Raw genomic sequence first — 26,840 nt, forward strand, 5'->3', positions numbered from 1 at the left:
GTTAAAGGTAACTAAACCAGAAAGCATCAACCAAGGGACTAGAAATGACAATGGCACATACAACACAGCCCTCCATTTCACTGCTCCATGACGGTCACTGGGTCAAAACCCAGGAACTCCTAACATCATTGCAGGTGTCCCTATACCCCATGGACCACAGCAGTTTAAGGCGGCAGCTCACCAGCCCCCAGTACAGTAAATGCTGGCCCAGCCCAATGATGTCCACACCCTACGAATAAAAATAGAGATTTTTTTTTAAAGTGTGAAAGGGAAAGGAGGCACTCCCACAATCCTGTCAGATGTGGCATTCCAAAATGTTGATGCAGCAGTAGTGAAATATTGTCAGGCATGTCCAGACAGGACCTGAACCTCTGAGCTCACATTACTCCAACTAGAGGAATCACCATTCACATATCTTTTCTATATGAACACCTTTGAAGTTCAATTTTGCCACATTCTGCCCTGGCTGCCTTTTGCAATTTGTTGAGAAAATGTATCATGTCAGAAACTGCAGTTCTGCAGCACTCTGTATGGGTTAATCTGCTTACTATGATGACAAATTTCAGTCAACAATTAGCAACTGTGTCAAGCAAATCTGCAGCGATTCGACTGATGCATCTTTATGCTCAGTTCCTTGGAATGATGTAGCTCTGGACACAAAGTCACCAACCTCCAAATGGGACTTGGCAGATGTACAATTTAATTGAGAGATAATGGGAGCTGCAGATGCTGGAGAATTCCAAAATAATAAAATGTGAGGCTGGATGAACACAGCAGGCCAAGCAGCATCTCAGGAGCACAAAAGCTGACGTTTCGGGCCTAGACCCTTCATCAGATACAATTTAATTGATTTTTTTTTCCAATTGGATGTCCAACATTTGTTGCCCATCCCTAAGAGCCCTTGAACCAAGTGGCTTTCTAGGCCATTTCAGAGGGCAGTTAAGAGTCACTCACATTGCTGTGGGTCTGCAGTCGCATGTCAGTAAGGATGACAGTGTCCCTCCCTAAAGGACGTTTGGGAACTAGATGGGTTTCTGTGACAAATAATGATGGCTCTCAGAGACACATCCACCAAAATGACTTTTCTTTTCCAGGTTTATTAAGTGAATTTAAATTTCACCAGCTGTCAGGCTGGGATGTGAAGCCGAATCTCTAGAGCATTCATGTGGGCATCTGGATTTCCAGACAAGGGACATACCAATCTCTTGCTTGGCAGGTCTGGATAGGGGAGTAGTTCCCATTGGAAAACTGTTGGCTTGATGATGGAGGAGGTTCTTGTAGTATAAGCAAATGGGACATTGATGACAGCTACGAGGAGCCCAGCTAGCTGTTTGTCATCGACGCTATGCCCAGCATTGGAAGGTAGCATGACCAAAGAGACTACGCCCTTGAACAGTAACCCCCCCTGCCCTCCGCTCCCACCAAGTGTCATATCTGCAGCAGACCCTCACTACTAGGCAAATATGCCACCTCCCTTGTGTTTTGCAGAGTGAGTGTAATTGGCTCCTTCAATAACCTGGAGTTGCTATGTATCTGTCAGACCGTACTTCCACGTTCACACTGCCATCAGTTTAACTGTGGTTCCCATCAACTGTCTGTGATATCAAAGATTGAGGATTCAGCTGAAAACTCAGCCTGGTGATTATGGAGTAGTTTGTTGTTATTTTGATTGAGCCCTAGTTTTAATCCTTTTCTCTCATTAGGTTTACAATCACAGACTCGTAGGTTTGCTCAATATTCTACCCACAATCTCATTCCTGTTGACAGTATTCCCAGTCACAATTGTTTGTTCATTCATAAGGAACAAAAGAACTTTCCCTGTCTTCTGCTCTTAGATCATCGCCGATGTTGCTAAGCAACTACTGGTTTTCGGTGAGGCGGGGTTGGTGGTGAATGCAGCCAGGGTTGGGTCCCATACTCTGCCAGTCTCTGCTCATGGCTTCCCACAAGTACCTTTCACCTACAGTGTACAAAAGCATGATCCAGCTCTAGTGGAAAGGGGCAGTTCACAAGTCCTTTTGCACATGGTGTGGGCAGGATATTGCAAACCTTATAAACGGTCATTACCACTGCCTGCCCGCTTCCCCTTTCTTCAGATTAAAACCCCTTTGATTTTTGACTTCTTAGCTACAGGCAGTAAAGAGTTAATCTCACCAACGCAGTGTCATTATTATCTTCCCCGCACTTTCTAAACAATAATTGAGTTTATCCTAAACAGCTCCCAGCCTCTTTCAAGCAACAGCTAAATAACAAACCTTGTCACAAACATAACATCTGATCCCTTACATGTTGGAGAAGTGAGGTTAATCCAATAAGCTGATTAGGGATATTATACTTTACAGCGAAAGTGTATCCACTTAACTCAAAATGTTATTTGAGGGAATAATATATGCTTCCTGCTGTCTCCCAACTTTCCCATATCACCACGCTTTCCACAATTACTCAGTCAATTTGAAAAACTGTTTTATAGTCACAATCAGTCTATTCCTGCAGAGACCAGCTTCAGTACAGGATGAGCAGGAGCATTCTCTCCAGAGCCCTATTTATCCAGTAGTCTTCATCACTGAGATCAGATTATCTGCTCATGGCTGCATTGCTAGCATGGGATCTTGCTGTATGCAAACCGGCTGTCTCATTTTCTCCAATAAAAGCACCCCATTGGCTGAAAGGCAAGATATCCTGAATCACCTTACACAGTTTAAAAGGACCTGGTCACAATGGTTACAATAATGACCAAGGGCAGGATGGATTTGTTCATTAGCTCTCACTGCCAGGGTGGTACAATAAATGATGATGCCAATGGTGGCATTAGCAAGGAGAGCTGCATGTTCAGTAAATTCAAACTGAGGTATTGGACAACATTCAGGCTGGCCCTGATAGGTGGCAGGAAAAGTCTATGCTACAGAAAATGTCTCTTGTTGGAGGTGGTCAATCTAACCACCATCACTTGATAGTCAATGGTGTTACCATCACTGAATTCCCCAATATCAACATCCTGGGGGTTACCGTTGACCAAATATTGACCTGGACCAGCCATATAAATGCAGTGGCTACAACAGCAGGTCAGAGGTTAGGAATACTGTGTAATAGAGTATCTCACCTGTTGACTCCCCAAAGCCTCTCCACCATCTGCAAGGTACAAGTCAGGAATGTGATGCAATACTCCCCACTTGCCTGGATGAGTGCGGCCCCAACAACACTCAAGAAGCTTGACACCGTCCAGGACAAAGCTACCCACTTGATTGTTTGTGAATGCGGTGTCATCCACTCCCTCCACCACCGATGCTCAGTGCACACCACTACTACTGTCTACAAGATGCACTGCAGAAATTCAAAAATCCTTAGACAGCCCCTTCCAAACCTACATCTTTCACCACCTGCAAATTCACCTCCAAGTACACATCATCCTGACTTGGAAATATTTTGTCACCCCTTCACTGTTGTTTGGTTAAAATCCCTCATACCTACACCCCAGGAACTGGCAAGGATTATCTTGTCATTGTTTGTGGAATCTTGCTGTGTATATAATGACCTCTACATGTTACCTTTTTTTTGACAGTCACAAGATACTGGATGATCTATTTTCATTGTCTTTTCAGCATTATGCAGTTTGTGGAAAAACAAATATAGCAGTTTATTTTATTATTTTGGAGTCTCCTACCACTGCAAAGCCCCAGTTCCATCCTTCCAGGCAGAGAGAGGCCTCTTTGCTATTGTCACAGAATCTCCAGGAGCAGGCAGTGATGTGATGGAGGACACCGAGTGGGGTAACTCCAGCAGCTGTGTTGGGAGGGCACTGAACAGGGCAATTTAAGCAGATGCACTGGGATCTTCAGCAGCAGGTGACAATGGTGTGGGAGGGCACTGAACAGAGTAGCAGAAGCAGGCGAATGGGCCCTCACTGGAGAAAGGTGTCTTTGGGGGAAGGGGGTCTTATGGGGAGAAAGATCAGACAGTCAAAGGAATTTCTAAACCAGAGGCAAACTTCCATGTAATTACTGTGTCCTCCTTGCTTAACCTCAATTTCCCTTCATGCTGGTATTGCCCTGATGTCAGTGGAATAAACAATCCCTGTTTCATGATCTTTAGGCCATCTGTATTTTTAAATCTCATGTTAAACTATCAAGTGTAGAGCTACCTGCTGAGTCCTCACTCCATCCCTCTCCGTTAGGAAGGAGGACATGTGCTGGCCCATTTCTTGGCTGAGCCAGGATCAGGTTATGGAGGAGAGTTCTGATGTGACAAGGGAGTCTTCCCAGGTGGTGGGAGACTGAGGGTATGATTGGGCGTGATTTCAGAAAAGTAGTAAAGTACCAAAAACTCCATGGTTGAAATGTGAGACTTGAATGATTCATTTCTGCAAGTGGACATTTTTAATTGGAAGCCTTTGGGAAATAATAAGCAGTGAAGGCAGCCTGGCTTTTCTCAGTACAGGTATTTAGTTATAACTGCATGCAGATGTCAACCTGTGGGGACAGAATGGTTCCGACTCTAATACACAGTGCGATTCCCAGTGCTGAGGGAGGAATGTGTTGTTAAATATGTCAAACTTCACAGAGAGAGCTAAATTGAATCTGATGAAGGTCCTGTCTAAGAGTTACTATCAGGACCATCTCTTGACATACAGAGTACTGACCAACAGCATTGCACAGTGGTTAGCACTGCAGCCTCACAGCACCAGGGTCCTGGGTTCAATTCCAGCCTCAGGTGACCGTGTGGTGTTTAAATATTCTCCCCGTGTCTGCTTGGGTTTCCTCCGGGTGCTCCACTTTCCTCCCACAGGCTAAAGATGTGCAGGTTAGGTGGATTGGCCATACTATATTGCCCGTAGTGTTCAGGGATGTGCAAGCTAGTCATGGTAAAAAAAAGTGCAGTGTTACAGAAAGCAGGCAGGTGTTGGTGCAGACTCAAAAGGGCTGTATGGCTTCTATCTGCACTGTAGGGATCCTACAGTTCTGTGAACATTCCTCAGTCATCTAACGGCTCCAAGCTGATCACTGACTTCCTCAGTTTGGGATCAGTGCTATGTGCAATCTGCCTGCCCACCCAAGGAGTTTGGCAGGGGTGAAGCCAGAACTGAATGATTATAAACGTAGAAACACAGAAAATAGCAGAAGGAGGCCATTCAGCCCTTCAACCCTGCTTTGCCATTCATCATGATCAAGGCTGATTGTCGAACTCAATAGCCTAATCCTGCTTTCTCCCCATAACCTTTGATCCTGTTTGCCCCAAGCGCTGTATCTGGCCACTTCTTGAATACATTCAATGTTTTGGCATCAACTATCTCTGCGGTAACGAATTCCACTGGATCACCCCTCTTTGGGTGAAGAAATGTCTCCTCATCTCCATCCTAAATGATCTACCCTGAATCCTCATACCGTGACCCCTGGATCTGGACACACCCACCATCGGGAACATCCTCCCTGCATCTACCCTGTCCAGTCCTGTTTGAAATGTTGTAAGTCTTTATGAGAGCCCCCTCATTTGTCTGAACTCCAGCAAAAACAATCCTAACCTAGTCAATCTCTCCTCATATGTCAGACCCGCTGTCCCTAAAATCAGCCTGGTAAACCTTCGCTGCGCTCCCTCGAGATTAAGAGCATCCTTCCTCTGAAAAGGAGACCAAAACTGCATGCAATATTTCAGGTGTGGTCTCAGCAAGGCTGTATGTAACTGCGATAACACATCCCTGCTCCTGTACTCAAAACCTCTTGCAATGAAGGCCAACATACCATGTGCCTTCTTTACCACCTGCTGCACCTGCATGCTTACCTTCAGCGACTGGTGCACAAGGACACCCAGGTCCTGCTGCACACTCCCCTCTCCCAACTTACAGCCAATTCAGGTAGTAATCTGCCTTCTTGTTTTTTGCTTCCAGAGTGAATAACCTCACATTTATCCAAATCATACTTCATCTGCCGTTGATTTACCCACTCACCCAACCTGACCAGATCATGCTGAAGGATCTCTGCATTCTCATCACAGTTCACACTCCCTTGGTGACATGCACAAACTTTGAGATGTTACATTTTATTCCCTCAATCCAAATCATTGATACACATTGTAAATAGCTGGGGTCCCAGCACCGATCCCTATGGCACCCCACTAGTTACTGCCTGCCAATTTGAAAAGGATCCATTAATTCCTATTTTATGTTTCCTTTCTGCCAACCTGTTTTCTATCCATTTCAATACACCTCCCCCAATCCCATGTGCTTTAATCTTGCACAACAGTCTTTAATACAGGACTATGTCAAACGTTTTCAGAAACTTCAAATAAACACATCGACAGGCTCCCCCCTTGTCAACTCTACTCATTACATCTTCATAGAATTCCAACAGATTTGTCAAGCATAATTTCCCCTTCATAAATCCATTCTGACTCTGTCTGATTCTGCCACTGCTTTCTAAATGCTCTGCTATAAAATCCTTGATATTAGATTCAAGAATCTTCCCTGCTACCAATGTTAGGCTTACTGGTCTATAATTCCCCGTTTTCTCTCTATCTCCCTTTTTGAATATTGGAGTGACATTAGCTACTCTCCAATCTGCAGGGACAGTCTATAGAATCCTGAAAGACGACCACCAGTGCATCCACTATTTCTAGTGCCACTTCCCTAAGTACTCTGGGATGTAGATTATCGGGCCCTGGGGACTTATCCACCTTTAAACCCATCAATTTTCCCAGCATCTTTTCTCTACTAATACTGACCACCCTCAACTCTTCCCTCTCACTGAATCTTGCATTCTCCAACATTTCTGGTATCTGACTTGTGTCCTCTTTTGTGAGGAGAGAAGCAAAGTATGTAATGAGTTGCTCAGTCATTTCTTTGTCCCCTACTACTTGTTCCTCTGTTTCTGCCCGTGTAGGGGACCTACATTTGTCTTCGCCAGTTTACTTCTCTTCACGTACCTATAAAAACTCTTAAGAGTCAGTCTGTATGTTGCCTGCAAGCTTACTTTCTTCATCTTAATCAATCCCTTGGTCCCACTTTGCTGAATTCTAAACTGCTCCCAATCCTCAGACATATTATTTGGTTTGGCCAATCTGTATGCTTCTTCTTTGGATCAGATATTATCTCTAATTTCCTGTGTAAACCATGGATTGACCCTGTTACCCATTTCGTTTTTGTGCCCGACAGGCATAAACAGTCATTGCAGCTCCCCATGCGTTTCTTAAGCATCTACCATTGCCTGTCTACTGTTATCCCTTTAACTAACTCTCACCAACCTACCAAGGTCAGCTCATGCCTCATATCATCGTAGTTTCAATTATTAAGATTCAGTGCTCTAGTCTCGGAATCAACTACCTCACTCTCCATCTTGATTAAAATGCTATCAAGAGGTCTTGCACAGCAAGGCTGATGAAAACGAGAACTTTTTTTCTTTAGGAGATGGGGGTCAAGATTCATTTTAAAGACATTAAGCCAAGATTCCCAGGCTAATTATAGGCTCATTGTTCAGGATGGGGTTCAATTGTCTATGTGCGGAACTTCAGCCTGGAACTTCAAACCCAGAGGAAGGGACACCACCCCCACATCAGCATCTTTAACAGTTTAAATCACAGACATAGAGAAGAGGCTCCCATTGGAGTCAGTTTTAGGTTAAGGGGTGGGCAGATTTAAAACAGAGATGAGGTGGAAAGACTTCTCAAACAGTCATGAATCATTGGAACTCACTTCTCCACAGTTGTGAGGGAAACTAGGACACGGAATACATTTGAGGAAGAGATGGACTGATTTTTAATTAGTAATACGTTGAAGATACGAGGGAGAAAGAAACAGACGGTTATGTTAATGGACTCAGAGAAAGTGGGGTGGGACAAAGTTCGTGTGGAGTAGAAACAGTGAGAGCAGCTGGAACTGTGCTGTAAATATTTCCACATCAAAGCAACAGGTTTCTTGTAAAGTGCTTCAAAATGTCCCATGAGCATGGACCAAGTTATGGTAAACATAAATTTTTTTTTCAACCTGCAGCAGCGTGCTGATTGAAGGGGATGGGCGAGAGACAGATCAAAGCACGCAAGAAATGGTAGTATTCCGCACGGCACAGCTTCTCTCCTGCAGGGAAATAGTGAGTACACGTACCACAGTCGGAAAGTTGCCCCTCACTGGCCTGAAACCCTCGGTGGGCCCACACTCCTCAGCATGGCCATTACAGAAGCAGCTCCCCATCGCGATGAAGTCGTAGATTGCGTAGTGTGCAAACCACTGGGGTTTGAGGTTGGCTGCCGGGCTCAGGCAAGGGCACGACTGTCGCTTGAGAAGGCGCACTCGAATGTTGGTGACTTTCAACAGTTCCTGAGCTTGAACGCTGTACGGGTCTTCCACAGAGTGCGGAGGGGTGAGAACACGGAATATAACCTGGTTGAGGACGAGAAATACAAGAATAATCAGACAATGGGGCCGAAGTCAGGCTCACTTCTAAACCTACAAGCTGGAGTAGGCCACTCGGCCCATCAAATCTGCTCCACCATTCAGTAAGTTTATGCTATATCTGTTTACTCCATTTTCTGGTCTACCTTTCATGATCTTTCACCTCCTTGCTCACCAAGAATCTACGCCCTTCTACTTTTAAAAAACAAAGTGTCTGGTTCCACTGCCTTTTGAGCAAGAGAGTTCCAAAGTCTTAAGGTCACACAAGGTGAATTTTCAATCAGACAGGAATCAATAACCCTGTTGGCACAGAACCTGCAGGATTGAGAGTGAGAAGGGAGAAGAATATTGAGAGAAGAAAAGAGAAAATGACGTGTGACAGTTTGAACTGACATTTAAGAGAAGGTTACAGCAATAATTCAATGTTTATGCGGTAGAGAAAGAAAAGCTCATTCTCATTTATTGACTGGTACAAGGACTGAGATTGTGGTTTTGGGTGAGAGCTATGGGGTGACACTGTGTGGAAGATGTAATTTATATTGTGATCTGGATCTGTTGGTCCATGAGCATGGTGGAGGTGGACAGGATCAACAGTTTCAAATGAAAACGAGCCTAGGGATAACTAGGTGTAGAGCTGGGTGAACACAGCAGACCAAGCAGCATCAGAGGGGCAGGAAAGCTGATGTTTCAGGAAATAATTTTGGAAAATAAACATGCAGGGCTACACAGTTAGTGCAGAAACCATTTCTCTACAGAGAGCCAGCATGGATTCAATGGCTTCCCATTCCTCTATCATAATGACTTTATGACAATTAATGAATATGCATAATGGTAACTTTGCATCGAGACTTGATTATGAGACGAATCCTTCAGTTAGATCACAGGCTTGCACATTCCCATGTTTATCCATTCTTTTAAATATAAAATTTACTCAAGCTGTTAATTTGCTGCTGAAGGAATGAAAGCAACAGAAGGTTTAAAATTAAACATTAGGTATTGCCTCAAGTGACAGGTACTAGATTATTATACAGATTGGAACAGCATGTGTCATTTCAATAATGCATTTGAAACTTTCTACACACGGTTTCTGTCAACACACCATTACAAATTTCTGGATCTCCTTTCAGAATGTACACTAGTGCCTGTCCTGGCCTGTCCTGCTTATGGCTATTTATGATGGGAGATCTGATATCACAGCACATCACCATTGTCTGTCTCGCAACAGCCTCATTGATCCACTGTATTGGGGCTGCTACTGCTCTGTGGCAGGGCTCACTACGGGGAGGGCCATGTAGTTACAGTGCCACACATTCACATAGCCAGTATCCTTATCAGTGTGGCTACAGGGATTTATAACAGAAATGTAAAACTAAGATACAGCCTGACATTAAACAGGGGTTTAACAGGTCAAATGATCTTGCCCTCTGAAACCCCTACTGTGTTTCCCTAGTGACCACAGTGGGTCTTGCCAATAGTAGATGCATCAGTACAACTGATCGGGTGGCCTGGGGGAAATCAGCCGGTTTTTGGATTGTCCATTCTGTTTACCAATGGGCGCAGTGCAATCGAGGCCCGTACAGCCCTCCCCCAGTCGTCGCAGCATCAGTTTGTGTCCAGCACTGTTCAGACCAATTGGCATTTTTCTTAAAAGACAGAGTTTGAGGCTGCACAACTTGGCAAGGAAGCAAGAGCTTTGAGAAGAGATTTACTAGAAGGAGCGGGGGGACGTCTCCATATGAACGTACAAATAAGGAATGAATATGTCCTTCGAGCCTGCACCACCATTTAATAAGATTATGGCTGGTCTGATTTTAACCTTAACTCTATACATTCCTGCATATCCCTAATAAGCTTCTAACCCCCGGTCATCGAGAATCTACCTCTAACTTAAAAATATTTAAGGATTTGGAAGACTCTGCAGCCACCGGTTATGTGCAGAGACTGGGGAAGCTGTTGCAGGACAGAAGAGGAGGAATGTTCAAATTTACGAAGGATTTTAGTCCAAGTGTACACAAGAAACCAGGGGAAGAGTCAAAACAAGAGGATACTGATTGAAGATAATTGCTACCAGACCAAACAGGAAATGAGTTAGAATCTGGAATGCAGTGCCTGACGCAGGTTTGACAGTAACTCTCTTCAGGGAATCGGGTAAATATTTGAACGGGGGCAGGAAATACACAGAACCACAGGGTGAGAGTCGGTGAAAGGGTCAGATCAGCTCCTTTGATTAGTAGCCATTGAAATAATGGGCCGAACAGCCTCCCCTGAGCTGTGCGATTCTATAACCTGATAGAAATATTGCTGGAAAAAAAGGAAAGATGTGCAGATAGGAGTGAAATTTTTGTGACTGAAAGGTTTTTCTGTTTATTGTGTTTGTCAAAGTGGTTTACTTGTGAAGCTGCTTCCAAGAACAGAATCCCTCCAAAACCTGGCTTAAAGCGACACTGCAGTAGACAGCCATGGCACAGTGGTGCCATTTACATCCCTCCGTACATGCCTTACACATGAAATTTGAGTCTGAAGAGTAGATGCTATTGGGGGTGTAAGATATCTGACGAAGAATTGGGGGAAGGGATGGTACAGAGCTACTCCCCAGTGAGCTGGTCAAATTTTACACCTCACACCTAAAATGGCTTGCACTGTGCTAATCACATGCACACATTGTCACTGTTGGAAACAGCGTTGCTAATGCTGCACAGGTACTGAATTAGTCATGAAAGTTGTTATACAAACACAGCTTTCTGACCGCCATATTTCTGTCGTGACAGCCCTGGACAGGTCTTCCCAGGAGTATCTGTGCTTATCTCTGGGCACCACACCGAGATGGACGTACAGACTTTGGAGACAAATTCACCAGAAAGAGAGTGGGGTGATGGTGGTCTAGTGATAATTTCACTGGACTAGTAATCCAGAAGCCAGGCTGATAGTCTGGGGATGTGGGTTCAAACCCCACCATAGCAGCTAGTATAATTTGAATTCAATGTAATCTGGGATTAAAAGATAGCCCAACTGGGATGACGTCAAGGAGATAGTTGGCACAGTGGGTTTAAAATTGTTGCAGAGATAGCAGATTATGTCAGTTGTTGTAAAAACCTATCTGGCTCATGAATCCCCTTTTAGTGGTGGAAATTTGTTGCCCTTGCCCAGTTTGGCCTACATGTGACTCTAGAACCACTGCAATGTTATTGACTTGGACAGTTAGGGATGGACAGTAAATGATGTCCCTGTGCACATCCCATTAATGAAGTAAAGAAAAGGTTAAATCATGGAGTAGGATTGTATAACCTCCCAACGGCTTGAAGGTACAACATCAAGCAGTGATTAAGAGCTGTAATAAATGATTACATGCTAGATGGAAGAAAATGAGTGCCCCTGGTTGGGCAGTCCTGAACAATGGGGACCATGACCTTGACATTCAGCTCGGAATGACCTGGCTGCAAAGCAGAAAACACTGCTTTGTACAAAGGGGAGTGGAAACGTGGACATACTCCCCATGCCCACATCTCAGGAGGGTTCCAACCGAACATAGAACACAGAACAGTACAGGCCCTTCGGCACATGATGCTGCACTGACCTATTATCTTACTAAGATCAAAAGGACTGAATCGATTTGGCAGAAGTTTGGGAACAAGAAAGGTTCATTCCATTGCTCAGAGTGTTCTACACGCTGCCTACTAGTGGGAAAGATGTAAAATTAAAACAGAAAAATGCAAACATTATGGAGTAGCTTTAAGGATGGGGGAACTTTAATTACCTGGAAATAGACTCAGTTAGTGGTAGTGTTAAGGGCAGAATGGGGCACATGTTCCTAGATTGTGTCCAGTCTAATGAGAAAGGAGGTCTTGCTCTCTTGGGAATGAGGTTGGTAGAGTATATCAAGCATCAGCTGGGAAACATTTAAGGAACAGTGATCATTGTATCACAAAGTTAGGACAACGATGAGGACAGTGGATAACCCAAAATACTAATAATTAACTGGGGACAGCTGACTTCAATGGCCCTGGGCTGGTTAGTCTGGATTCAAAGGTCGTTAGGGAAAATGGCTGATCAGTGATTACTTTCAATGAAGAAATGGTTCGGGCACAGTAAAAGTTCTGCAAAAAGTGAAGGTAGGGCAAACAAATTGAGAGCTCCCTGAATAAAAAACAGAGATAGAAATTAAAACAAAGAAGAAGAAAAAAAGTGTGCTTCTGACAAGTCCCAGGTAGAAAATATAATGAAGAGCCAGGTTAACAAAGGAAGTAAAAAAAGCAAATTAGGGGAGCAGAGAGGCGTAATGAAAAGAGACAGGCGGTGAGGATAAAGGGAATTCCAAAGTCTTCTCCATGCCCAGAAACAGTAAAAACAGAGAGTCAGACTGATGAGAGATCAAAAAGGGGATTTACACCTACAGGCAGGAATGCTAAGGGAGCATTCATGTTAAATGAATACTTTGCAACTTTCTTTAAAGAGTCATAGAGCTGTACAGCACAGAAACAGACCCTTCGGTCCAACCTGCCATTCCGACCACATATCCTAAATTAATCTAGTCTTATTTGCCACCATTTGACCCGTATCCCTCTAAACCCTTCCTAGTCATGTACCCATCCAGATGCCTTTTAAATGTTGTAATTGTACGAGCCTCCACCACATCCTCTGGTAGCTCATTCCATACACACACCCCTCAGGCCCCTTTTAAATCTTTTCTCCCTCACCTTAAACCTATGCCCTCCAGCTTTTGGCTCCCCCAACCCAGGAAATAGACCTTGTCTATCTACCCCATCCACGCCCCTCGTGATTTTATAAACTTCTAGAAGGTCACCCCCTCAGCCTTCGATGCTCCAGGGAAAATAGCCCCAGCCTATTCAGCCTCTCCCCATAGCTCAAACCCGCTAAACCCTGGTAACATCCTTGTAAACCTTTGCTGAACCCTTGCAAGTTTCACAACATCCTTCCTATAGCAGGGTGACCAGAACTGCACACCGGATTACAAAAGTGGCTGAACCAATGTCCTGTACAGCCACAACACGACTTCCCAGCTCCTATACTCAATGCAATTACCAATAAAGGCAAGCGTATCAAACACCTTCTTTACTATCCTGTCCACCCGGCACACTACTTTCAAGGAGCTATGAACCTGCACTCCAAGATCTCTTCATTTAGTATCATTCCCCAGGACCTTGCCATTAAGTATAAAAGTTCACCCTGATTTGCCTTATGAAAATACAGCACGTCACATTTATCTAAATTAGACTTCATCTGCCACTCCTTGGCCCATTGGCCCATCTGATCAAGATCGCGTTGTACTGAGGTAACCTTCTTCACTGTCCACGACATCTCCAATTTTGGAGTCACCTGTAAACTTACTAACCATACCTCCTGTGTTCACATCCTAATCACTTTAAAGACTGCACTTTCAACTGTTGAACTACATCAACTCCTGCTTCTCCAATACGTCAAATTTTTAAATTCTCATGTTGTGATTAAATGGGGTTCTTCCATAATATCCTCTAGACCTACATCCTTCTCCAAACCATTTCTTTTCTTGTATTCTCACCAACTCAACTATGCTGTCAAAAGCACTGGCCTCATTCTAAATCCCTCTCCCTCTGCCTCTCTGACCACACAATTCCTTAAAAGCCCACCTTGTTGGCAAGTTTTGGATTGTTACCTTGGGACTTTACAAGTGACTCCAAAAAGGTAATGGGTTAGTACAGGGCATGGAATAACCACACAGTCACACACACTCATAGCCAAGCCTCCCTCTCTCTGCTCCAGCCTGTCTGTCTCTGGAACATACAGTGCTGTAGACTCTAACCAGAAGCAGAAAGATGCTGTCAAAGCAGGGAGTAGATTGAACATTCCTATGTAAGTTGGGGGCATCGTGTGACCAGTGGTAAAAGCCATGATAAAGGGTCACTGGGCTGTAATTTCACGGACCAAAGCCCTGTCTATTCTACTTCTTGTTAAAGTCAGACTGCATACAGTTATGTAGTGAAAATAGAGTCTTAAGTAGGCACTCGTCCTCTTTTCTACCTCCTTTAAGCAGTTGTCTGTAGAAGGAAATACTGCCCATGCACGATAACAGAGGAGAGAACTCAGTCACTGGAAGCGTTTAAAATTGAAGAGTTGGAGGTGCCTGATAAACTGCTTAAAGTTGACAAGACAGCTGGACTGGATGAGCTGCACCCAAATACTTTGAAAGAAGAGAAAGTGGAATCATAGGGACACTGACCACAATCTTTCAGTCTTTCCTACACTCAGGGGAGGTGCCAGAAGACTGGAAAATTGCAAACAGTACATTTTGTTCAAGAAAGATTGCAAGTATAAGCTCAACAGAAACAGAACAGTTAGTTTACCTTCGGTGGTGGGGAAGTTCCATAACGTAATTATTTGGGATAGAATTAGTAGCTACTTGGGCGAACAAGACTTAAATTAGGGAGATTATGGGAACTGCAGATGCTGGAGAATCCGACATAACAAAGTGTGGAGCTGGATGAACACATCGGGCCAAGCAGCATCTTAGGAGCAGGAAAGCTGACGTTTCGGGCCTAGACCCTTCATCAGAAAGGAGGGAGGGGAAGAGGATTCTGAAATAACTAGGGAGAGAGGAGGAGGCGGATTGAAGATGGATAGCAGTTTCAAGGCCGAAGAGATTACTGGAGAGTTGCAGTGGGAGAGAGATCCCCTGAGGTTTGTCAGGAGGGAGGAGGGTAACTTCTTCAGGTTAGGCATCCTTAGAAGGGGCTTTGCAGTGAGGTTAAAATTGTACCAAAGATAATAGGAACTGCAGATGCTGGAGAATCAGGGCTGGGCTGGGACGATCAGATGCCTTCTCTCTGGTATCCACAACTCAGGATTAGATTTGAAACTGAACAACTCAGGAAGCCCTGTCTCCAGAGCAATGTGGGAGTGAGTCACTGAGTGTGATAAACGCTCAGTATTTGTCAATGCTGTCAAGAACAGTCCCAATGTATAGAGAGTGTGTAATCACCACAGTGCACAGTGCATGAAATAACATGTATAAAATTCTTTTCAAATTCTTCACTCCCCATTTCTGACCCACACCCTGGAGCAGTTTCATTCTTTGATGTGCTTGGGAATTTGCACTTGATCTTTTAACTTGAATCACACACACGTGTGTTGTTTCAGGCATGTGTGCAGACTAATGACCAGTCATATCAGCTAGCTTCAGAACCCTCCATGCTATGTGCTAAAAGCTTGAGATTGATAAGTTTTCAGGAAGTCAGGGTTACTGCATGGAACAAGCTAACATTACAGCATGGACAGAGAGAACATTGGACACGGCACACATACCTGATGTTCCAAGGCAGATTTTTTTGGCATAGTAAATTATCTTGATTTATGGATAATAGATACCTGCCCACCCATTGATCCGTACGCCCATTCACAGACATATGTTTGGGATGGAGCTGACCTGGGAGTCCTCAACATTGACTCCAGTCCCCATGAAGTCTCACGGCTTCAGGTTAAACATGGACAACCAGGCATATCTAAAAATAAGGTGTCATAGAGTCATACAGCTTGAAAACAGGCTCTTCAGTCCAACTCATCCGTGCAGACCAAGTTTCCCAAACGTGGTGAAGCTATCAAACAGGAATACCTGCATGCCAAGTAGCATAAGCAGTAAGTGATAGACAGAGATAAGTGATTTCACAGCCAACTGATCAGATCGAAGCTTGGAGTTCATGAATAGTGGTGGCAATTAAACAACTCATGGGGGAGGAGGCTCCATAAATATCCCCATCCTCAATGATGGAAGAGCCCAGCACATCAGAGCAAAAGATAAGGCTGAAGCATTCACAGCAATCTTCAGCCAAAGGTGTGGTTGGATGACCTATCCCCATCTCCTCCAGTGGTCAGCAGCATCACAGATACCAGTCTTCAGCCAATTCAATTCACTCCACGTGATATCAAGAAAAGTTTGAAGACACCGGATGCTGAAAAGGCTATGGGCCCTGACAACATTCTGGCAGTAGTACCGAAGACTTGTGCTCCAGAACTTGTCGCTCCCCTAGACAAGCTGTTCCAAAATGGTTACAACACTGACACCTGACAATGTGGATAATTACCCAGCTATGTCCTATGCACAAAAAGCAGAACAAATCCAACTCGACCAATTACCGCCCTATCAGTCTCTTCTCGGTCATCAGTAAAGTGATGGAAGGTGTCAGTAACAGAGCTATCAAGCAGCACCTACTCAGAAATAACCTGCTCGGTGACGCCCAGTTTGGGTTCTGCCAGGGCCACTCAGCTCCTGACCTCATTACAGCCTTGGTTCAAACATGAACATAAGTGCATTCTAGAGGTGAAATCAGAGTGACAGCCCTTGATATTAAGGCTGCACTTGGCCAACAGTAGCATCAAGGAGCCCTAGTAAAACTGGAATCAATGGGTATCAGGGAGCAAACTCTCAGCTGGTTGGAGTCATAACTGCTGCATGTAGTTAGATGTGCTTGTTGAACGCCAGTGGTCTCAACTCCAGGACATCTCTGCAGGAGCTCCTCAGGGTAGTGTCCTAGGCCAAACCATCTTCAGCTGCTTCATCAATGACCTTCTCTCCACCAAAAGGGCAGAAGTGGGGATGTTCGCTGATGACTGCACCATGTTCAGAACCAGTTGTGACTCCTCAGGTACTGACACAGTCCACGTCCAACAAGATCTGAACAATATCCAGGCTTGCGCTGACAAGTGGCAAGTGACATTCACACCACACAAATATGAGGCAATGGCCATCACCAATGAGAGACAATCTAACTACCCCTTGATATTCAATCACTGAACTCCCCAACTGTCAACATTATGGGAGTTACCATTGACCAGAAACTCAACTGGACTCACCACATAAATAGTGGCCACAAGAGCAGGTCAGAAGCTAGGAATACTGCAGTGAGTAACTCACCTTCTAACCCGCAGGCTGTCTTCCTGCCAACTACAGGGCACAAGTTAGAAGTGTGATGGAATACTCCCCACTTGCCTGGATGGGTGCAGCTCCAGCAACATTCAAGAAGCTTGACACAACCCAAGACAAAGCAGTCCGTACATCCACAAACATCCATTCCCTCCACCACCAACACTCAGTAGCAACTGTACCATCTATAAGATCATCTATAAGATGCATTGAGAAATTCACCCAAGCTCCTTAGACTTCCAAACCCACAACTACTTCCATCTCGAAGGACAGGAGCAGCAGATACTTGGGAACACCACCAGCGGCATGTTCCCTTCCAAACTGCTCACCATCCTGCGTTGGAAATTCATCATCGTACATTCACTGTCACTGGGTCAAAATCCTGGAATTCCCTCCTTCAGGGTATCATGGGTCTACTTACAGCACATGGACTGTAGCAGTTCAAGAAGGCAGCTCGTCAGTACCTTCTCAAGGGCAACTAGGGACAGGCAATAAATTGCCGAGCCAACAATGCCTATGTCACATTAATGAATCGCAAAGAACAAAAACTACCATTGCAGAGATACCTCCCACACACAGGTAACCCTGATTCACACAGATACTTTTCACCCCTCATTCAGAACAACTCTAATTGCAGGAGCAAGAGCAGACTGTGCCGATGGTGACTGTGTAATTATTTTCAATGGTAGGATAGGTGGACGAAGCATACGGGATTATCAAACTTCTCCCAAAACTGTGCCCCATCTGCCCCAAACCTAGAATGCCCCACCAGGTGGGAATCAATGCCCAACATCTACTCTGTGCCCTCTCATTCCGGTAAACTGCAGGGAATCAAAGTTTTGGCAAAGATCTACTGCTCAGGTTGTAGGTAAGGTTGTTGACTTGGTCACCTAGCTGGCATGTTCTCATTCAACTGCAGGGAATATTGGAACAATTCCTTCAGCCACTCCAGGCAGGAAAATCCTCCGATTCTAGGGACCAATCCAGATTAGAGCCAGGAATATTATTTTGTCACCTGAAAATTTAGGAATTTTGTTCTTGACTCTGAAAAGTGAAATCCCAGCAGTGGCCTCTGTGTATTGCCACTTCCTATCTTCTGCCACTCTAAGTAAACCCCTTTAGCCCATTCCCTAATATCCATCCTGCCACACAGCCATAATGCACAGAAACAGACACTTCATGCCGACCATAATCCCGAACTAAACTCGGTGTCACACTGTCCCCTGACTTCACAATCTCTGACCTTACTTGTCTATTATGGAACAAAGGTCTTTTGAAAATCCAGAACAATTACATCTGCTGCATCACTCTTGTCGAATCTATACTAATTCCTCAAAAAAATTCAATAATGCTGTTGCTGTGTAAATGGAGCAAGGGTAATGGGAGGGAATAAAAGCTTTCCCACACGGTGAGTGGTTAGGGTTTGGAATGTGCTGTCTGGAGATTTGATGGGGGCAGGTTATCAATTTTTTGGCTCAGGGAAATAGCTCAGTTCTATCCACTTTAGCTGGACACCTCAATTAAATCTCCCCTCAGATCCTCTGTTTCACAGAAATTAAGTTCAACCTATCCATTCTTTCTCCGTTGCGTATAATTCCTATTCCTGGCAACATCCTCAGCCATCCCCACTCTCTAGTGCAATCATACCCCTCATGCAATGTGGGGACCAGACCTCTATAGTGTGCACTGTATTCTAGCTGTGGGCTAACCCATGTTCTACATAGTTGCAGCACAACCTCACTTCTTTGGCTGGCATAAGAAAGCATTCTTCTTAATCACCTTATTGACCTGTCTCGCTGCCCTCAGGGATCTGTGAACTTGCATACTAACATTGAAATAGTTCCTTCACACCTTTTAACACCTTCTCATTTATTGTGAATTCCTACACCTTGCTTCACAGCTCTCCAGAATGGATTGCATTTGTATTTTTCTAACTGACTGGTCTGTCCATTGATATCTTCCTGCAGTCTGTAGCTTCCTGCCAATTTTTTGGGTCACCTACAAACTTCTTACATTTCTGCATTTGAGTCTAAATCATTGGTACATACTACAATGAGCAAGGGACCCAGTACTGATCTTTGTGGAATCCCATTACAAAACTGACTGTCCTCAATTAACCCATTAAAACATTTTAGCTGGCACGTTCTAGGGACTAATTGCTATGGTAGCAAGGTGTACAGCTGGATGAACACAGCAGGCTAAGCAGCATCATAGGAGCAGCAAGGCTGACGTTTCGGGCCTAGACCCCTCATCAGAATGCTGCTTGGCCTGCTGTGTTCATCCAGCTCTACACCTTGTTATCTCGGATTCTCCAGCATCTGCAGTTCCTATTATCACTAATTGCCACGGTCCCAGTTTCCAACAAGGATAGAATTTATGTTATGTGGGAAAGCTCTATTTCAAATTGGAGATCATGCAGCGGTGAGCAATGAGGATGGGATTTCCAGTGTTGGAAGGGGGAGTCCTTTCCCATCCATCCTTTGGTCTTATGGAAGGCAAGACCAAAGAGGAAATCTAAATATAACATTTTGACCGCAACTTCTAAAAATCTAAACACTAGCAGACCGTGAAAGGCACTTTCTCTCCCTGGTGGCCCCAGACTGGTTTCAGTATTTGCATGTTATAAATTGAAGAAGAACTGTAATGTTGTACATTAACTTATTCCTTTACTTTTCTACTTGTACCTAAGTACCTTGTAGTTGAGATAGTGCCAGGAATGGCAACTTTCTACATTTTTTACTGCATTCATGTATCCCTGCACTCAAGTACACATGACAATAAAACCTAATTACTAATCACCCACTTCTAAATGATGAGTGTCACTGTTTGTCCCATTTGGAACAATAAGACACTCCCCCAACTATTCGTCGATTGTCCAACACTGAGCCAGGAGCCACAGAGGGTCAGAGATTGATGATCACAGCCTTTGCTATTCCTTCCCTTGCTTCTCTTAACAGCCTGAGATACATTTTGCCTGCAGCTGGTAATTTATCCACTTACTAAGATGCTAAACCCCATTTATTTTCTTCCAGTATGTTTATCTCTAAGTTGTGAAGATTTGTAGCTCGGGATGTGGATGAGGTTGCAGACTTGCTCGCTGAGCGGATGTGTTTGATTGCAGACGTTTCATCACCCTGTTAGGTAACACCGTCAGCGTGGCTCCAGTGAAGCGTTGGTGTTCTGTCCGGCTTGTTGTTCATATGCCTCAGTTTGCTACGATGATCGGCATCACTTCCGGTTCTGTTTCTCGGCAGTTTGTACATCGGTTCCAGTTCAGTAGGTTTGTTTATGGAGTTCCAGTTGGAATGCCAGGCTAACAGGAATTCCCTGGCATGTCTCTGTTTGCAACACATCCCTCACACCCCGCCCCCGCCACAACCACCCAAATAGGATCCCCCTCGTTCTCACACACCACCCCACCAACCTCCGGATACAACACATCATCCTCCGACACTTCCACCATCTACAATCCGACCCCACCACCCAAGACATTTTTCCATCCCCACCCCTGTCTGCTTTCCGGAGAGGCCACTCTCTCCGTGACTCCCTTGTTCGCTCAACACTGCCCTCCAACCCCACCACACCCGGCACCTTCCCCTGCAACCGCAGGAAATGCTACACTTGCTCCCACACCTCCTCCCTCACCCCTATCCCAGGCCCCAAGATGACTTTCCATATTAAGCAGAGGTTCACCTGCACATCTGCCAATGTGGTGTACTGCATCCATTGTACTCGGTGTGGCTTCCTCTACATTGGGGAAACCAAGCAGAGGCTTGGGGACCGCTTTGTAGAACACCTCCGCTCGGTTCGCAACAAACAACTGCACCTCCCAGTCGCAAACCATTTCCACTCCCCCTCCCATTCCTTAGATGACATGTCCATCATGGGCCTCCTGCAGTGCCACAATGATGCCACCCAAAGATTGCAGGAACAGCAACTCATATTCCACTTGGGAACCCTGCAGCCCAATGGTATCAATGTGGACTTCACCAGCTTCAAAGTCTCCTCTTCCCCCACCACATTCCAAAACCAGCCCAGTTCGTCCCCTCCACCCACTGCATCCCAAAACCAGTCCAGCCTGTCTCTGCCTCCCTAACCTGTTCTTCCTCTCACCCATCCCTTCCTCCCACCCCAAGCCGCACCTCCATCTCCTACCTACTAACCTCATCCCACCTCCTTGACCTGTCCGTCTTCCCTGGACTGACCTATCCCCCCCCTACCTCCCCACCTATACTCTCCTTTCCACCTATCTTCTTTTCTCTCCATCTTCGGTCCGCCTCCCCCTCTCTCCCTATTTATTCCAGTTCCCTCTCCCCATCCCCCTCTCTGATGAAGGGTCTAGGCCCGAAACATCAGCTTTTGTGCTCCTGAGATGCTGCTTGGCCTGCTGTGTTCATCCAGCTTCACACTTTATTATCATACAGTCATAGGATCGCTTTCCATGCTGTACAGCTCTTCGGTCCAACCTGTCCATGACAGCCTGATATCTTTAATTAATCTGATCCTTTTTGCCAGCATTTGGCCCATATCTCTCTAAACCCTTCCTATTCATATACCCATCCAGATGCCTTTTAAACGTACCAGCCTCCACCACCTCCTCATTCCATACACGCACCGCCCTCTGTGTCAAAAGGCTGCCCCTCAAGATCCTTTTAAATCTTTCTCCTCTGACCTTAAGCATACGTCCTCTAAAGTTTGGGCTCCCCCAGCCTGGGGAAAAGACCTTTTCTATTCACCCTATCCATGCCCCTCATGATTTTATAAACCGCTGTGAGGTGACCACCCCTAAGCCTCCACGCTCTAGAAAAAACAGCTCCAGCCTATTCAGCCTCACCACATAGCTCAAAGTCTTCATCCTTGTATATTTTTCTGAGTCCTTTCAAGTTTAACTACATCCTTCCTATAGCAGGGAGACCAGAAATTAATGCAGCATTCCAAAAGTGGCCTAACCAATGTCCTGTAGAGCCGCAACATGACCTCCCACCCTCTATGCTCAGTGCACTGACCAATAAAGGCAAGCATGCCAAATGCCTTCTTCACTGTTTTGTTTACCTGCAACTCCACTTTCAAGGTTTGTAGATTCATAGTTCCTCTGCCCTCAGTCCTCCTTGTTACTTCTTCAAAAGTCTCAGTCAAGTTAGTGAGACACAATTTCTGGTGTAGAAGCTTTGGTGGAGATTTGGTGGGGGGGGTTCTGGCCAATTTCTAATGTCTCAAGAAAATAACAAGAACAACAACTGCAACAACGAACAGGTGAAAAAAGAAACAGGTCACTTCCTTCACTGCTGTTTGTGGTGACAGGTACTGAATAAATAAGGCCCAACATCTCTGCCCACCTGAATTGTAACTATACCCTGAAATTACCTAATGGACAGAGACAAACAGTTTGGGATGGCCCCAGGCTGTGAATGTCCTATGCAAATGCAAGCTGTTTCTATCTCAAATATGGACGTCTCATACAAGGAGTTAGGCCCCTAGCCATTCACAGCCCACGAGAGCACCATTCCAGTCAACACAAGTAAAGATAGTTACCTCTCCTCGGCTACAAGGGAATGGATTCGAATATCTGGATGTACAGATTGCCCCAATGTGGTTCAGGTCATCGGGCAGCCCGAACATCTCACTGCAGTTCGTGGCAAAATACTTGTAGGGTTTCCAGGTGGTGCCAAAGTCTTGGGAACGTTCCAGAACCATGGCAGCAGGCCTGGGAGTTTTAAAGATCATGATGAGGTGGGTGAAGTAGAAGGAGGTGTCCAGATCCAGCTGGATGGTCTCTCTGTAGCTCCCTGGGCTGGATTGCCACCAGGTTTGTGGGAGGTGGAAGGAGGAATCGGTCATCGCCATTGCTGGGTGGGAATGCCGGCCATGGAACCCACCGCATTTCCCACACATTGGTGCCTCCATGCAGCCCCTTCCCGAATGCGAGCAGAAGAACTGAGTGCCGTTTAATCCACAGGTCGTGCTGGTTTGGAGCTGTCTGGCTGCTGCCAGGTTTCCCAGGTGAGGGTTACAGGCACCAGACTCACAGTGCCTCCTCACCCCCGGCACATCCGCCAACCCTGAAACAGACAGGGACAGGAATCTAAAATTACTGTCAGCAGCATGCTTAACACTGCCCCACAGTATGACAGCAAACAATTCCAATGACAAAATTCAATCCCGCTTCACTACACTTGATATAAAAAAAAGACAAAACCCCTTCATCTAAAGACACAATCCTTACGTTACTCAGACTGTGAAATTCACATTTAGTTATTTACAAATGGAGTAATCTGCAGGTTAGATTTTGTACACTGAGGTAGACACAGCAGTGCTATCCACAGCTGTCAATAACTTCACAACTCCAGGGTCACTCTGCAATCGGACATCACTCCCAACCAGATTCCTGTATCCCTGCTGGAGATGGGAGAGTTTGATCCCCTGGTGTGGTGACTCTCTCCATGGCCTAGGCCAGTTGGGGGTCACTCTGTCCATGACACTGGTCAGCCTGGGGTCACTCTTTCCCTGCTTTGGTGAGTTCCGAGTCTCCATGCTCACACTGGGCAGTCACATCTGCTTCACTGATTGAACTATGGCTGGGATCTCTCAGGATGAATGTTCCCTAGTTGTGGACTCACATCGGTGGAAATAAATTGTTCGCCCAGTCGGGGTAACTTGAGAGAGCAGCACATTGGGAGAATGAGGGGGTGGGGGGAAGAAAAGAGAGGGGGGAGTGGGGGGGGGCAGGGAAGAGAGGGGGGGGGCAGGGAAGAGAGGGGGGAGGGGGCAGGGAAGAGAGGGGGGAGTGGGGGGGGGCAGGGAAGAGAGGGGGGAGTGGGGGGGGGCAGGGAAGAGAGGGGGGAGTGGGGGGGGCAGGGAAGAGAGGGGGGAGTGGGGGGGGGGCAGGGAAGAGAGGGGGGAGTGGGGGGGGCAGGGAAGAGAGGGGGGAGTCGGGGGGACAGGGAAGAGAGGGGGGAGTCGGGGGGGCAGAGAGGGAGAGTTGGGGGATGGGGGGAGGAGTATTGGGGGAGAGAGGGAGAGTTGGGGGATGAGAGGGGGGAGGAGTATTTGGGGAGAGAGGGAGAGTGGTGGGGATGAGAGTGGGGAGGAGTATTGGAGGAGAGAGGGAGAGTGGTGGGGAGAAGTTGGAAAGGCGGGGTGGGGGTGGTAAAGAGATGGGAGAGTGCGGATAGCTGAGTGAGAGTGCAGGAGCCAGGGTTGGAGTGAGGGCGCTGCGTACTGAGCCGTGCCCGCTCTCCAGCCCGGCCAGCCCTCCCTCCTGCTCCCGGTACGTACCGGCTGCCTGGGGCCGCCAGCCCAGGGCCAGGAGCACCCCGGCGGCCAGCCACAAGCTCATCTCCGTCCTTCGCTCAGGCTCTGCCGACAGCCCCGGGAGCCCGTCCCGAGAGCTGGCTCCCTGTTCCAGGACAACACTTGGTATCCCCCAGCTCCTACATCTCCCTGAGCAGCCTGCCCTCCCGCGTTATATACACCCAGCCTCCCGGCGGGCAGCCGGCAACCCCGCTCAAGAATGTCCGCTCACACACCCGCCCTCTCTCTCTCACACACTCACACCTTCCCTGTATCTCTGCTTCCCCCCGCTCCCTCTATCTCTCTCTCTCCTCCCTCTATTTGTCTTTTTCATCCCTTGCTCTTTCTCTCTTTCCTCCGTCCCTCCCTAAATCTATCTTTTTTCCTCTATCTTTCTTTCTCTTCCTCTCTGTCTCTCCTCCCTCTTTCCCTGCTTCCCTCGCTGTGTCTGATTTCAGACTGCACTTTCTGCCACTCCCTCCTCACATTCTCTCTCTCCTTACCTTCTTCCACAGCCTCACGATTTCTTGCTCCCGCCGTCCCCCTCTGTAATAATTTGCTCTTCACCTCTCTGTCTCTTTTTCTGCCCTTCCCTCTGTTATCTGTATTGCCTCCTCTATCTTCATGTGTCTATCTCTCTCTATTCTGCCGCTGTCTCTTTCTCTCTCTCTAATTTGAGCGTCTACGTCTAGCGCTTTCTCCCTATTTCTCTGTTTTTATTTCTCTCTAATATTGTCTCCTTTGTTTCTCTCCATTTCTGTTTGCATTTCTCAAACTATGTTCAGTGGGAGCCACTAAGTTTCAGACCCTCACTTCTCTCCACTCTCCTCCCTCACTCAGACCCTCCTTCCTTCACTCCTCCCTCACTCAGACCTTCACTCCTCATGGAAAATCCCATCAACATGAAACACCGTTTGAGTTCAGCCCTTTCACTTTTACTACCCCTTTGGGTTTGGGATCTCCACTCCATTTGTCCTCCCCACCCCAACCAACCACCCTTCCCAACCACCACCACCCTACTGACCCCTTGAACAAGGAGCCACAAGTTGTAAGACGAACTGGGGAGCTGAGAGGTTCAGAATTGTACAAAGAGCAAAACCTAGGTTAGCAAAGTAGCCAGACTTGTACCAAATCAAAGGATGGGAAAGAGGGAGAGGGCGAGAGAGAGTCTAAGACAGGGGGAGAGAGAGACATTTGGAAAGAGAGACTGGGAGATGAGGAGAGAGAATGGGAGAGGAAGAGAATCAGGGAGAGAGTGAGAGAGACAATCTGGGAGATAGAGTGGATGAGACAGCCGACAGAGGGAGAATGAGATGGAGAGAGACAGAGGTATAGCGTGAGACAGCAAGAGTGGAGAATAAGGAAGAGAAAGAGAGACTGGAGGAGTAGGGAGAGGGACAGGGAAGATAGAAAGATACAGAGAGTGAAGGTTAGAAAGAAAGAAAGAGACAGGGAAAGAGGGACAGTCTGGAAAAGAGAGGGTTAGAGAGAGAGAAGGGGGAGAGAGAATGGGAGACAGAGAGAGAAAGAAAGGAGACAGAGTGGGAAATAAGGAGTCAGAGAGACTGGGGAAGGCGAGAGTAAGAGGGGAAAGAGCATATGACCAGGAGAAAGGAATAGAATGAGTGAGACAGAGGCAAGGGATTGAGAGAAACAGCTCATGTCCAAATGCAGCAAGATCTGGACAGAGGAGAGAGGGGAAGAGACGGAAAGATAGACAAAAAACAGATAGAGGGAGCGAGCAAGATCTGGACAATATCCAGGCTTGAGCTGAGAATTTGCAAGTAACATCCATGCCAGGCAATGACTGTTTTTCACATTAGAGAATCTAACCATCAACACTTGCTGTTGACTCCTCAAAGCCTGCCCACCATCTACAAGGCAGGAGTCAGGAGTTTGATGGAAAGTAACAAAAGCAGAGTGAGAAGCAAAGGAAAAGAGATTCTAAACAAAGGAGGTGAGGAAGGGAGTGAGACAAGAAGAGGGTAATTGAGACAGAGGGAAAGAGAACAAGAGAAAGAGAAACAGGAGATAATAAAGAGACTGAGCAAGGCAGGGAAGAGGGAAACTGAGACAGTGATGGAACCAATAACAGTGTGTGCAGGCAAGGAGGAAAGTGTGAATGAGAGGGAGAGAGACACCTAGGCAGACTGAGAGAGTGAGACTGAATGTGAGAGAATGAGAAAATGTGAGAAAATTTTTAAAAATACATTCACAGGATGAGGACATCACAGGCTAGGTAGACCATTTAGTGACCATCCCTAA

General features: G+C 46.1%; 1 protein-coding gene across 2 annotated transcripts in view; it reads right to left on the bottom strand.

Moving 5' to 3' along the window:
• Positions 1-25,061, bottom strand: part of ntn4 (netrin 4) — a 45,727-nt gene extending 20,666 nt beyond the window's left edge. For both annotated transcript variants that reach the window (XM_059654739.1, XM_059654738.1), the window contains exons 1-3: positions 24,561-25,061; positions 22,818-23,344; positions 8,087-8,362 (exon numbers count right to left, since the gene is read on the bottom strand). In XM_059654739.1, coding sequence (XP_059510722.1) covers positions 8,087-8,362; positions 22,818-23,344; positions 24,561-24,621 — 864 coding nt within the window. In that variant the 5' untranslated portion in view covers positions 24,622-25,061. The remainder of the gene's footprint in view (positions 1-8,086; positions 8,363-22,817; positions 23,345-24,560) is intronic.
• Between the last annotated feature and the right edge of the window lie 1,779 nt (positions 25,062-26,840).

The sequence above is a fragment of the Stegostoma tigrinum genome, chromosome 25 (genome assembly GCF_030684315.1).
Source record: "Stegostoma tigrinum isolate sSteTig4 chromosome 25, sSteTig4.hap1, whole genome shotgun sequence".
Taxonomy (NCBI): domain Eukaryota; kingdom Metazoa; phylum Chordata; class Chondrichthyes; order Orectolobiformes; family Stegostomatidae; genus Stegostoma; species Stegostoma tigrinum.